Here is an 11,896-nt window from a genome sequence, read left to right as displayed (position 1 = left end):
TTTTTGAGACCGGCTGCACCGTGCTCAGCCAGTGAGCGCTGTGAGCGCACCGGTCATCCCTATATAGGATCCGAACCCGCGGCAGGAGCGCTGCTGCACTCCCAGTGCCGCACTCTCCCGAGTGTGCCACTGGCTCGGCCCTTGAGCTCACTTTTTATAGAGAAAGGCCATCTCAAAATTCTCTGAATATATATAGTGAATTATATGACTGAACTCTTTCTCAGTTGCATGGAGTAGATCCTCTTCTGGTAAATAAATTTCATCTACTTTAAATTTATGTTCCTGTCTTCCTGGTTCTCCCTTCCCCCAATATCAATGTATAGCTCCTCCTATACTCCTTCCTTTCTGGTTAATACTCATTTTTTAAATAAAGGCAACTCTATCTGGGCTACTATTTGTTTTAGAATAGTATAGGGAGAAGCAAAGGGAAGTAAGGTGGAGTGGTAGACAGAGTCAAATTTAGATTGCTGCCTTAAACATCATCTTAATGTACTTGTTCTGTTTTCTACCAAGAGGCTTGTCTCGTTTCATTTTCATGTGCAATTCGTCATTTCACAGGCTCTTCTACTCTTGTATCTCCTCTCTACCAGAAATCTGCTATGTTTAGGAGATTTGGTTGTAGATCATAAAAATTATGGGTTTTTTCTCTTCAGCTCTACCTTCCCTGTTCTTGGCTCTTTGGAACTGGGTCTTTACTGGGTCATGAATTATTTCTCTTGTGGCTTGCCCATTTTCTTAAACCTCATCATTGTCATCAAAGAATCGTTGGAATGGACTTTCAAGATGGATGGGGTTTTAGAGATCTATGTAGCCGGTCCGAGTTTTGAGGTCTGGGGAGGCTTTTGCTTTTTGTTTTTGTTTTTGGTCATCTCTCAATATCCTCCCTTGCTCCAAAGCTTCTCAATATTTGGCAGATAATCTTCATATTTGGAGGTTTGTGGTTGTGGTCCTTTCCTTGTTTCATTGGAGACGATGTTTTCTTCTTTTGGTGCTTTTTGTTGTTTTCAAAGGGTTTTGAGGGAGGGTAGTTTGAAAAATATTCTCACTCTGCCATTTTCTAACCAAAATTCTCTCATGATCTTTTAAAAACACGAATCAGATCACATCATTTATCTGCTTAAGTCCTTTGGTGGCAGAAGATAAAAGCATTTAGAATAAACTAAAAACTCTGTGTTATGACCTGTGCAGGTATATGTGATATGGACTTGCTTACCTCACATCACTTGCTCTACTTTTCCACTTGCTCTCGCTCTTAATTTTCTTTTAGTTCTTCAATAAAACTATGTCTTTTGGTTTGTTTTATTTTACTCATTCACTTATTGATATTTTCTTTTCTCCTCTTTTCTAACACCTATTCATCTTTTAGGTCCAACTTCATACTTCCTCAGAGAAGCATTCTCTGACATCACAATGTAAATTAGACACAGTATGTTAATCTTTCTCTCTTTTGCCTGTTTTTCATATGACTAAGTAAAATTTGTCATTATGGGTTTATCTGTTAATATGTTTTTTTTAACATAGACTATAAACTCCAGGAGGGTTTGATGCTTTATAATGTTTATTGGGTGAGTGAATGAATGAATGAGTGAATTAATTAAAAAATGAATATATGATTCAGGACTTCCAAGATTAGCTGATTGGGGTTACTATCTCTTAAAACTATTGGTCTATCGAATACATTTGCATTAGTACATATATTCCCTTAGTAATAATAATAATATATAACTAACATTTATTGAGTGCTTGCTGTGCCCTCTGCATATGCTTAAAATTACACTAGTTTACTTGTTAACTACTATATACCAGGAACAATGGCAAGTAGCTTTATTAAATAGGTTTAATGCTCACACTTACTCAAAGATTTGGAAATGCAAAATTATGAAGACATGTGAAAATTGATTTTTACTTAGTGCTTATTAAACAACTCGAATATTTTACTCACAACATAAAATATACCTTCTTTTTCTCCCCAGTATCTAATACTAACTGCATCTTAGACCGTTTGGGTTGCTATAACAAAATACCATAAACTGGACAGCTTATAAACAGAAATTTATTTCTCACAGTTCTGGAGGCTGGAAATTCCAAGATAAAGGTACTGGCAGATTCAATGTCTGGCAAGGGCTTTCTGATTCATGGATGGCACCTTCTTGCTGTGTCCTCACATGGTGGAAGGGACAAGTGAACTCGTTTGGGACTCTTTTATAAGGACACTAATCCCATTCATGAGGGCTCCTAACCTAATCACCTTACAAAGGTCCCACCTCTTAATACTATTGCTTCGTGGTTAAGATTTCAAAATACGAATTTTGGGGGAACACAAACATTCAAGCCATAGCAAATTGTAATGTTAACTGCCTTTTAATGTGAATGCAATAGCATTTTCTTTTGTCATGAAGTAGTGTGACAGGGCACTAAACCAAAGTAGATATTAAAAAAATTTTTTGCCATTTACTTTTTCATTTTTAGTTCCAATGCCTCCTATCTGTTCTTATTTGAGAGACTTAAACTTAAATCAGCAGCTGCAAACTTCTGATTATAACAGGCAGGAGAACCAGAACAAATTCGCAAAGAATGTTAATTTTTCTTGACAATAATGAAAATCGATTTTTGATGAAAACTAGTGATATAATAAAGGCTGTTGAAATATTTGAACAGATCAGGAAGGAGAATGCCCTCAGCTTGAGGTTGAATAGAAACATAATTTTTCTCTCAATATTAGAAAATACATGAAAAGTTTTATCAAGTTAAGGGGTAGGAGAAAAAAATATATACTTAAAGGAAAATAATAGGCAATTTGAAATACTGAGTATCAGAAAACGGCAAAATGACCGTAATACCAATAAAGGAGAATGTGTCAAGGAGGAGTTAATATCAAATAGAATATATACTTAAAGGAAAATAATAGGCAATTTGAAATACTGAGTATCAGAAAACGGCAAAATGACCGTAATACCAATAAAGGAGAATGTGTCAAGGAGGAGTTAATATCAAATAGAATGAGAAATGAGAAAAACGCTACATAACTATTATTTTTCAACATAACTTAATCATTTCCCTCTTACGTTTTTTAATTGGAATGACCCTTTCCCTTCAATCTATTTTCCTTCTCCCCCTTTGAAACTCAACGTAAATTTTAGGTGTACCTGGCCATGCTGAAGATTAACTTATATGAAATTACATTTTTGTAGGTTAGAAAATGGTCACATATTGGCAATTACATATGGTTCAACTTGGAGTTATCCCTTTATTTTATTACATTTTGCAGTTAAGAAAAATGAGGCACATTAGGGTCATGTGACTCATTAGTGGTGAGGCTAGTATTTTAACATTGATGTATGTAATTTCAAAGCTTGTACTATTTTTTACTGCGATAATGAATGAATATTTGTTAAATGGAATATGCGTATGCTCTAAGACACCAAGAACAGTGCCATATCAACAGAGTGCTCAGTAACAATTAAATGAATGAACATATGAATGAAAGAATGTGTCCAACCATATCACAAATGAGCATTTATTCTTCCACAGCTGATTGTTAAAGTAAGTAAAAAGGACAACATAAAGTATTACATGTGGAAGTAAAGAAGTGGTTTCCTATTTCTTATTTGGTGTTTTTAAAAGTAACATTAAAGAACTCAGAGCACTTTAACAATTGATCAATTTTGCTTTCATACTTGGTTTTATAAATCATTTAACTCTATTAATGACCTCCTGGTGTGTTGCATTTGGTATAAGACAGATTTATTACTGGATATACAAGAGAGATCACATTAAAGTAGCTTAACACATTACACAGATCCTTGGTATAATTCTTTTAAAAGAGTATAAAATGACCAGAGCTTTTATTTTTCAAGCTAAGTCCTCTTTTGAAATGTGTTTGAAAAAAAACCTGTAGTTGCTGGTCTCCAAACCCTAAATTGAATTCCTCTTTCCATAGTAAAAGTAAATTTAGGTAAAAATTACCCACAAAACTACTAGTTATGGTCCCTGTAAAAACCAGATACAGTGGCAGTAACCATAAGTCATAGACTTCCTGCTGTCATTTCTGGCCAGATTAAAGAGGACACTTAAGTTTCAATTCACCCCTGCTGGTTAGGATGAGGGGATTCATGTTACTTTAAAATCATCAACAACTGGGAACTGGAAACTGAAAAAGAGTTGTTCCGGAGTAGAAATCTTATTAAGACTCATGGGAAAAGATGTGTCTACTGTCATGCCTAATGTCTTGGCATTTGTTTTCCAAGGGTCCACCTGGTCCAGCAGGTATCCCTGGTCTGTCAGGAAAAAGAGGTCCACGGGTGAGTAGATGGGCTCCATTTCCCGCTGGCTGTTAGAATTGGTAACTTTTCAATATGTTTTTTCTGTATTGTACAGTATGTACTTCCTGTGCAAACCTGCCTGGATCTTCAAACTTTTCCTCACCTTTGCCAACTCAAGAAAAGCTTAAGAACACTTGCAGCCTTGTTTATTTGAATGTAAAACACCCAGCCAAATCATTCTCTGTGAACGTGTCCAGGAAAGATTGTCAAATTTGTAGATTAGTGGTTGTTCTGGTGCTACTTGTAACATTATTCTTAGTTATAAAGTACTTTCAATAGTCCAAGGTGAGGTTCATTTGTTTTGGAAATGAAGAGGAGCATGCAGCCTTAAAATAGTGCATTCTTGGATTACATAGTGGAAAATACTAGAGCTATTGACTAGAAAAAAAATTACCCTGAGGAAAAGAGCTGCCTTAAGGATCAGCGGTAGTTTCTCACATTACACACATCCAGCCAAAGATTTATTGCTATGTTACAATCAATTCCTTCCAAACCTAAAAAAAAAAGGACTTTTACTAAAGAAAGTCTTTCTTCAATGAACTAGAAAAAGAATTGTGTGTTATAAAGACAATTGCAAATACCTTTTATATAATCTGCTTTCTTTCTATTCTGATTTTTATCATACAGTGTAAGGAAAAATCACCTTAAAATATTATTTGAGGCTGCCCATTAGCTTAGTTGGTTAGAGCATGGTGTTAACACCAAGGTCAAGGGTTCAGTTCCCCATACAGGCCAGCAGCCAAAAAAAAATTACTCCAAGTTGCCTGTATTCACACCAAACTCCATTTGAGTTTTAGTCCATTTGAGGCCTAAGGTGAATTCTCACTGGACTCTAGCTGTTGTTTAGAATTTTTTTTTTCAATATTCTTTCTCTATTGTTGAGGATCTATCACTTTCCTCCCATAGTCCTATCCTAAACCTTTCCCATTCTACTCTAACCCTCAGACCATTCCCATCTTCCTACTTCTCTGTCAGGTGACTCTGAATCCTACTTTTCTGAGGGACTAGGTCTATCTTTGCCCTAATTCTATTCCCTCTCCACTGCCAAGGTTGTTCTCCCAATAGCATGACCTTCAGGTTCTAAACCTCCATCTATTCTCATCATACAGCAGTTTCCTTCCCTAATTTCCTTTTTCATTTATTTGTGCAATCTTCCTTCCCTTAAGGAAAGAATAGTATTCTTTTCAAGGCTAATTATTTCACTTGTGTTCCTAATTTCATCCCCTTCAATCAATTATCTAACTTAAAAGTTGCGACTTCAAATTTTTTCTCCTCCTAAATTTTATCCCATTTGGCAACAACCAACAAGTTAGCCCTCTTAAAAATCCTAAACTTTCACCAATATTAATTTTTCCTAAAGTTATTTTTGTCTCACTGTTGCACTACTGAGCTTTGTGGAATAATAGTTGATACTAATTGCCCTTACTTCTATGTCAATAACTCATTCATTAATCCATATAATTTTTTTCCATCTGCTTTAATAAAATTTACTTTTTGAAGGTTACCAATGACATATGTTATGAAATTTAATCTTTTCTTCCCTCGTTTTCATTTTGCAAGACCTATCTTCAATATTCACATTTGCTGACACCTCTGTCTTTCTGAAACATTCTGCTCTATTAATTCAGAATTGGAGAGAGAGACAAAAATAATTATGAACTATATATTATGTGTCAAGATGGAAATATTGCTGAAGAGCACAGAGGTGGGATACAAAACCCAAAAGTATAGGGGTCCTAGAGACCTGTAAGGCTTTCTGAAGAAGGTTATTCCCAGTTCCTCTGTTTACTGGTTGTGTGAGCTTAAGTTTCCTCATTTGTAAAAGGGAGTAAAAATAACCACCTTACAGGATTGTTATAAGGATTAGTAAAGAGAAATATAAAGCATTATTACAGTTCCTGACACATAGTAGTTAAGTACTCAGTAAATGGAATCAATTTTTTAATTCAGATGGTATAATTTATCAGTGAAGCAAAATCAAATTGGCAAATACTCATCAAGTAGCTAATATGTGCTAAATACTACACTAGTAATATATTAAACTCTTTTCAAAGAATTTATAATCCTGTAATTAAATAGCAAATGTCATAAAGCAGATAAAATAGCAATAAAATATTTAAATAACAGATTAGAATGGTATAGTGTCCCTAGGCAATATGTATTTAATTGGCAAATGAATTTTACATGCAGTAATTTCTATAGAAGATAATAGGAGAGAGAAATTACTTTATGCTGGTATGGCCAGGATTTAAAAATAAGGTGGGATATCAGTTAAGACTTGAAGAATGAGTTGGGTAAGTGTAGTGGGCAAGATAAATGACTTCAGTCTTTAAGGCATATAGAATAGCATAAACAAAAACTCAAGCGCAGAAAGGAGTAACACATGTTGAGAGGAGAGTAAACCATTGCACTTTGTTATTTTTAGACTTCTTACTCTGCACAGTTTTTAGAAGTAGCATTAAGCAATATGCTGTGTCTGGAGATAGGGGTGATGAATAAGGGAAGTAAACACCCTGAGGCAGTGTTTTGAAGCAAAAGATAGAAACTACAGTTCTGCTCTATAATTAGTGAAGCTATCCTTTCCAAGGCTGAAATATCCAAGATCTCAGAAAAGATAAAGGAACTTTGAAAGAAAATAGTATTCATTTTAAAAAAGCTAAATAATCTAATATTTATTTGAATGTTATATTAAACAGTGATTTTGATTTGGATCTGTTCTAAGAATAATCTGACTTTCTCTCTATTTGCAGGGCATACCAGGACCACATGGAAATCCTGGGTTACCTGGATTACCAGGTCCAAAGGTAGGTGATTCCGAATGAGAATCAAATGATTTTCCTGATATTTTAAAAGAAGGTCCTTAACTTTTAAGAGCAGTCTTGGGACATCTAGGATCTGTCATCTCCAGAGCATGATTCTTCAATAGGTTTATGTTAGCCTGGCAAAGAGTTAGGTTCCTCTGAAAGTCCACCGCACTTGGATTTATATACTTAGTGATAAAGTCAGGTGCAGGCCTCCTTTTGGTATTCCAAAATCTTTATTGTCAAAATATGATGGCAGTATATGGAAACCTCTGAAATATACAGGTTATGATTTGAGAAATTTACCTTAAATTAAGGCCACTTTAAGTTGTAAATAAATAAACACCAAGGAAATAAAATATTATTTACTTCCCTGCTCCACACTTCCCTAGTATTTTCACTTGAAAAAAATCTGTGAGAATGTCTATAGGATAATGAGATTTTTATAAAAACAACCAACCTGAAAGCCTGTAAATATGACTGAACATAGTAGTATGATGGATAATAGTGCGATAGATAGTAGTATGAACATAGAAAAAAGTAGAGTACATACCAAACTGGTTACCTTGAAAGGAGGTATGGGAATGGAGAGATCACTAAATATTTCATATATACCTGTATCTCTATATATCTGTTTCAGAACAGAACCTGAGGACTCCACCCTCTTGATTTAATCACCTCCCAAAGGCACCACATCTAAATACAATCACATTGGGGATTATGTTTCAATATATGAATTTCGAAGGGACAAACATTCAGTCTATTGCGTTAAGATAAGAAGAAAAGAAAAAAGTGCATGGGGGTGATAAAAGAGGTTGGGGAACAGAATAGATAAGGATTAGGATCTTGGATGCCAGTAACCCTGTGTATAGTTTAGGGTCTCACCCCTCTGCTTATTAATGATCACACTCAGAAGCAAACACGTAAACATATAGCCTCCCAAAGGCACCACATCTAAATACAATCACATTGGGGATTATGTTTCAATATATGAATTTCGAATGGACAAACATTCAGTCTATTGCATTAATATAAGAAGAAAAGAAAAAAGTGCATGGGAGTGATAAAAGAGGTTGGGGAACAGAATAGATAAGGATTAGGATCTTGGATGCCAGTAACCCTGTGTATATTTTAGGGTCTCACCCCTCTGCTTATTAATGATCACACTCAGAAGCAAACACGTAAACATATAGGATAGGGTTAAGAACAGAGGTTTTGGAGTCTGACAGATTTGGATGCAAGTCTTAGCTCTCTCAATTTGCGTAACTAGAAGCAAGTTGCTTGCATAGGCTCTTTAAGCTTCACTTTCCTCTTCTATAAAGTGGGGAGAACCATAGTATCTCCACATAGTACTGTAGAGAAAGTTAAATAAATTAATGTGAGTGAAGCTCTTAATATGGCACTACCATTTCATAAGTAGTACCATTATATTCAATAGGTAATAATGGCATATAACTAGAATAATTTATTATTCTACGTCATTATTTATTATGCTACATCATTATTTTGAAAAATGGTAGAGAAAAATAAAGAGAAAGAATCAAGACTTCCCTAAAAAATTACCTTGCCTTTCTTATAGAATTGAACCTCTGGGTAACCAAATAGTTGATAAAGGGATGTTTCTCTTTATAGAAAAAGGTAGTAAATAAAGAATGAATGCTAGAATTAAAAATCACTATTTTTGCAATCTCAATAAAGAAAAGGTTGAAAAACAACAATCCAGTAAATACAAATGCCTTGAGGCAGAAGGCAGCTTGGCAGTTTTTGAGGAATAGCTGAATGTGGTAAGTGGTAGGAGGATGATCAGAGAGGTAGTAGGAGCCAATCATGTAGGACCTTTTAGGTAAGGATTTTGGTTGGATTTTACTCTATGTTGGATATTCACTGAAGAGTTCTAAGCAGATAAATGACATCATCTGATTTATGTTGTAGAAGGATAATTCTGGCTGTCATGTGAAGAATAGATTCAGGTGGGGGAAAGGTAGAAATAAGGACAGCAGTTAGGAGTCTACTGGCCTACCCTAGTCTATGCCATTGGAGATGAAGGCAAGGATGAGGGTGTTAGAAGAGGTGGTGAGAAATGGTAAAAATCTACATATATTCTGAATTACAGTCAGCATGATTTGCTGATGGATTACATATGTGGTGTGAAAGTGAAGAGTCAAATATAATTGTAAGGCTTGAGCCATTGAACAGCTGGTATTATGGGTGCTGCCCTCTACTGGAATGAGGAGGAACATGTTTTCAAATTTTTGTGTGTTGGTATGGTTTTAATGTTTGTCCTCTCCAAAACTCGTGTTGCAACCTAATCCCTTATGTGGCCGTATTGAGAGATGGGGCCTTTAATAGGTGATTGGGTTGTGAGAGCCCTGCCTTCATGAATGAATTAATGCATTCATGGACTAATGGATTAATGGGTTATTATGGGAGTGGGACTAGTGGCTTTACAGGAAGTGCAAGAGAGACCTGAACCAGCATGTGCAGCCCCCTTGCCATGTGATGCCTTGTGCCACCTCTGGACTCTGTTTGGGTTTTGCCTGGGAGGAAATCAAGAGTTCACTTTCATTAATATTTTTAAAGAACCAACTTTTGGCTTTGTTAATTTTCTCTGTGGAATATTGAGGTTTTTCATTGATTTCAGCTCTTCATTATTTCCTTCCTTCTAGTTATTCTGCACTTATTCTTCATTTTCTAGCTTCTTAAGGTGGAAAGTTAAATTAATGATTTTAAAACTTTCTTCTTTTCTAATAGAAGCCTTTAAAACTATGAAATTCCCTCTTAAGGACTGATTTAGCTGCATCTCACAAAATTTGACGTTGTATTTTCAAATTCATTCAGATAGAAATTTATGCTTTCTTCCTTGACCCATGGGTTACTTAGAAGTATGTTGTTTTGTTTATTATTGGTTTCTTATTTAGTTTCTTTGTGATCAGAGAGCACTTCCTGGAATAATTCAATCTTGTAAAATTTATTGAGCCATCTTATGGCCCAGCATGTGCTCCATCTTGGTAAACATTCCATATGTACTTGAAAAGATTGTGTATTTTGCAGTTGTCTGGTGAAGTGTTCTATAGACGTCAGTTAGATTGTTGTGGTTGGTGATGGTGTTAAAATTTTCTTTATATTTACTGTTTGTTTTTTGTTGTTTTTAATTTCATCTACTTCTATTAATTACAGAGAGAGATGTATTAAAATATGTAACTATGATTTTGCATTTGTTTATTTCTCCCGTTAGTTCTGTTAGTGTTTGCTTCATGTATTTTCCAGCTCTGTGCTCTGTATGTTTAAGGATTGTTGTCTTCCTTATGAACTGACACTTTTTATCATTATCAGATGTCTGACTTCATCTCTAGTAATACTGCTTCTTAAAGTCTAGTTTGTCTGATGGAAGTGGAGGCATAGTACTTTTTTAATGCTTATTGTTTGCCTGGTATAAATATTTCAATTCCTTTACCTATCTGTGTTTGATATTTAAAATGCATCTCTTATACACAACATGTAGTTGTATCTTACCCTTTTTCATCCAGTCTGATACTCTCTGACTTTTAATTGAAGTATTAAGTCCACTTGCGTTTGTATAATTATTGGTATGATTGGGTCTTGCCCTACCATGTTGCCATTTCTTTCCCATTTATCCAGTCTATTCTTTGTTCCTCTCTTCTTCCTTTTCTGCTTTCTTTTGGGTTTATCAAATATTCTTTACTATTCCATTTGATTTCTCTATTGACATTTAAGCTATATCTCTTTATCTACCTACCTACCTATATATCTATGTATGTGGTTGCTCTAGGAATTACAATATGTATCCTTAACTTATTACCATTTACTTAGAGTAAATATGGGAGCATTCATGTAAAATATAAGAACATTGTGACATTATGACTACATTTACTCACCATGCCCATCTTTTGTGCTTTGTTGTCATTTATTTTACATCTATATCATTGTAAATCCCACAGTACAATGTTATAATTTTTGCATTACATAATCAGTCTTTTAAAGAAATTGAGAGGAAAAAAACCACAATTAACAGAAGAAAAAAAAGGTGGGGAGAGTTATTCATATTTCCTCATCTATTTCCATTTCCAGTGCTCTTTATTCTTCACTAGAGTCCTTGGTTTCTGCTGTGTGTCACTGCTTGTTAGCTGGTAGAAGTTTCTTCTACATTTGTAATGAAGTTCTGCTGGTGATGAATTCTCTTGGTTTTTATTTGCCTGAAATGTATTTTGTTGTCTACATTCTTTGTAGGATATAGAGTATAAAAATCTGAGTTGAGAGTATTTTTCTTTCAGCACTTTACACCTATTGTTCATCTTTTGGTTTATGTTGTATCTGCTGAGAAGTTAGCCATCGTTACCTGAATGTAATATGTCATTTTTCACTGGTTGCTTTTGTGAATCTTCTGTTTGTCATTGTTTTTCAGCAGTTTGACTATAATGTATGTAGGGGTGGTTTCCTTTAGATATTTCTTGTTTTGGATTCACTAAATGTCTTGGACATATAAGATGTTTTATTCCAACAAATTTGGGAGATTTCTGGCCATTATTTCTTCAGATAATATTTCTATCCCATTCTTTCTTTCCTCTCCTTCTGGGATGCTAATTACATGTTTGTTAGACTATTTAATATTGTCCCACAGGCCATTGAATCCTGTTCATTTTTGCCAAGTTTTTCCTTTCTCTGTGTTAGATTAGGTAATTTTTTATGGATTTGCCCTTAAATTCACTAATCCTTTCTTCTGTCTTCTCCAAAATGCCCTTAATCTCATCCAGT

General features: G+C 34.8%; 1 protein-coding gene across 1 annotated transcript in view; it reads left to right on the top strand.

Moving 5' to 3' along the window:
* The window catches only part of LOC103608177 (collagen alpha-1(XXIV) chain-like), a gene marked incomplete at its 3' end in the record, with an annotated part of 71,120 nt that overhangs the window by 32,315 nt on the left and 26,909 nt on the right, over positions 1 to 11,896 (top strand). The window contains 2 exon segments of the mRNA XM_008592620.1: positions 4,248 to 4,301; positions 7,073 to 7,126. Coding sequence (XP_008590842.1) covers positions 4,248 to 4,301; positions 7,073 to 7,126 — 108 coding nt within the window.

Source organism: Galeopterus variegatus, unplaced genomic scaffold, assembly GCF_000696425.1.
Source record: "Galeopterus variegatus unplaced genomic scaffold, G_variegatus-3.0.2 Scaffold8107, whole genome shotgun sequence".
Lineage (NCBI taxonomy): Eukaryota > Metazoa > Chordata > Mammalia > Dermoptera > Cynocephalidae > Galeopterus > Galeopterus variegatus.
This window is presented reverse-complemented; position numbering and strand designations above follow the sequence as displayed.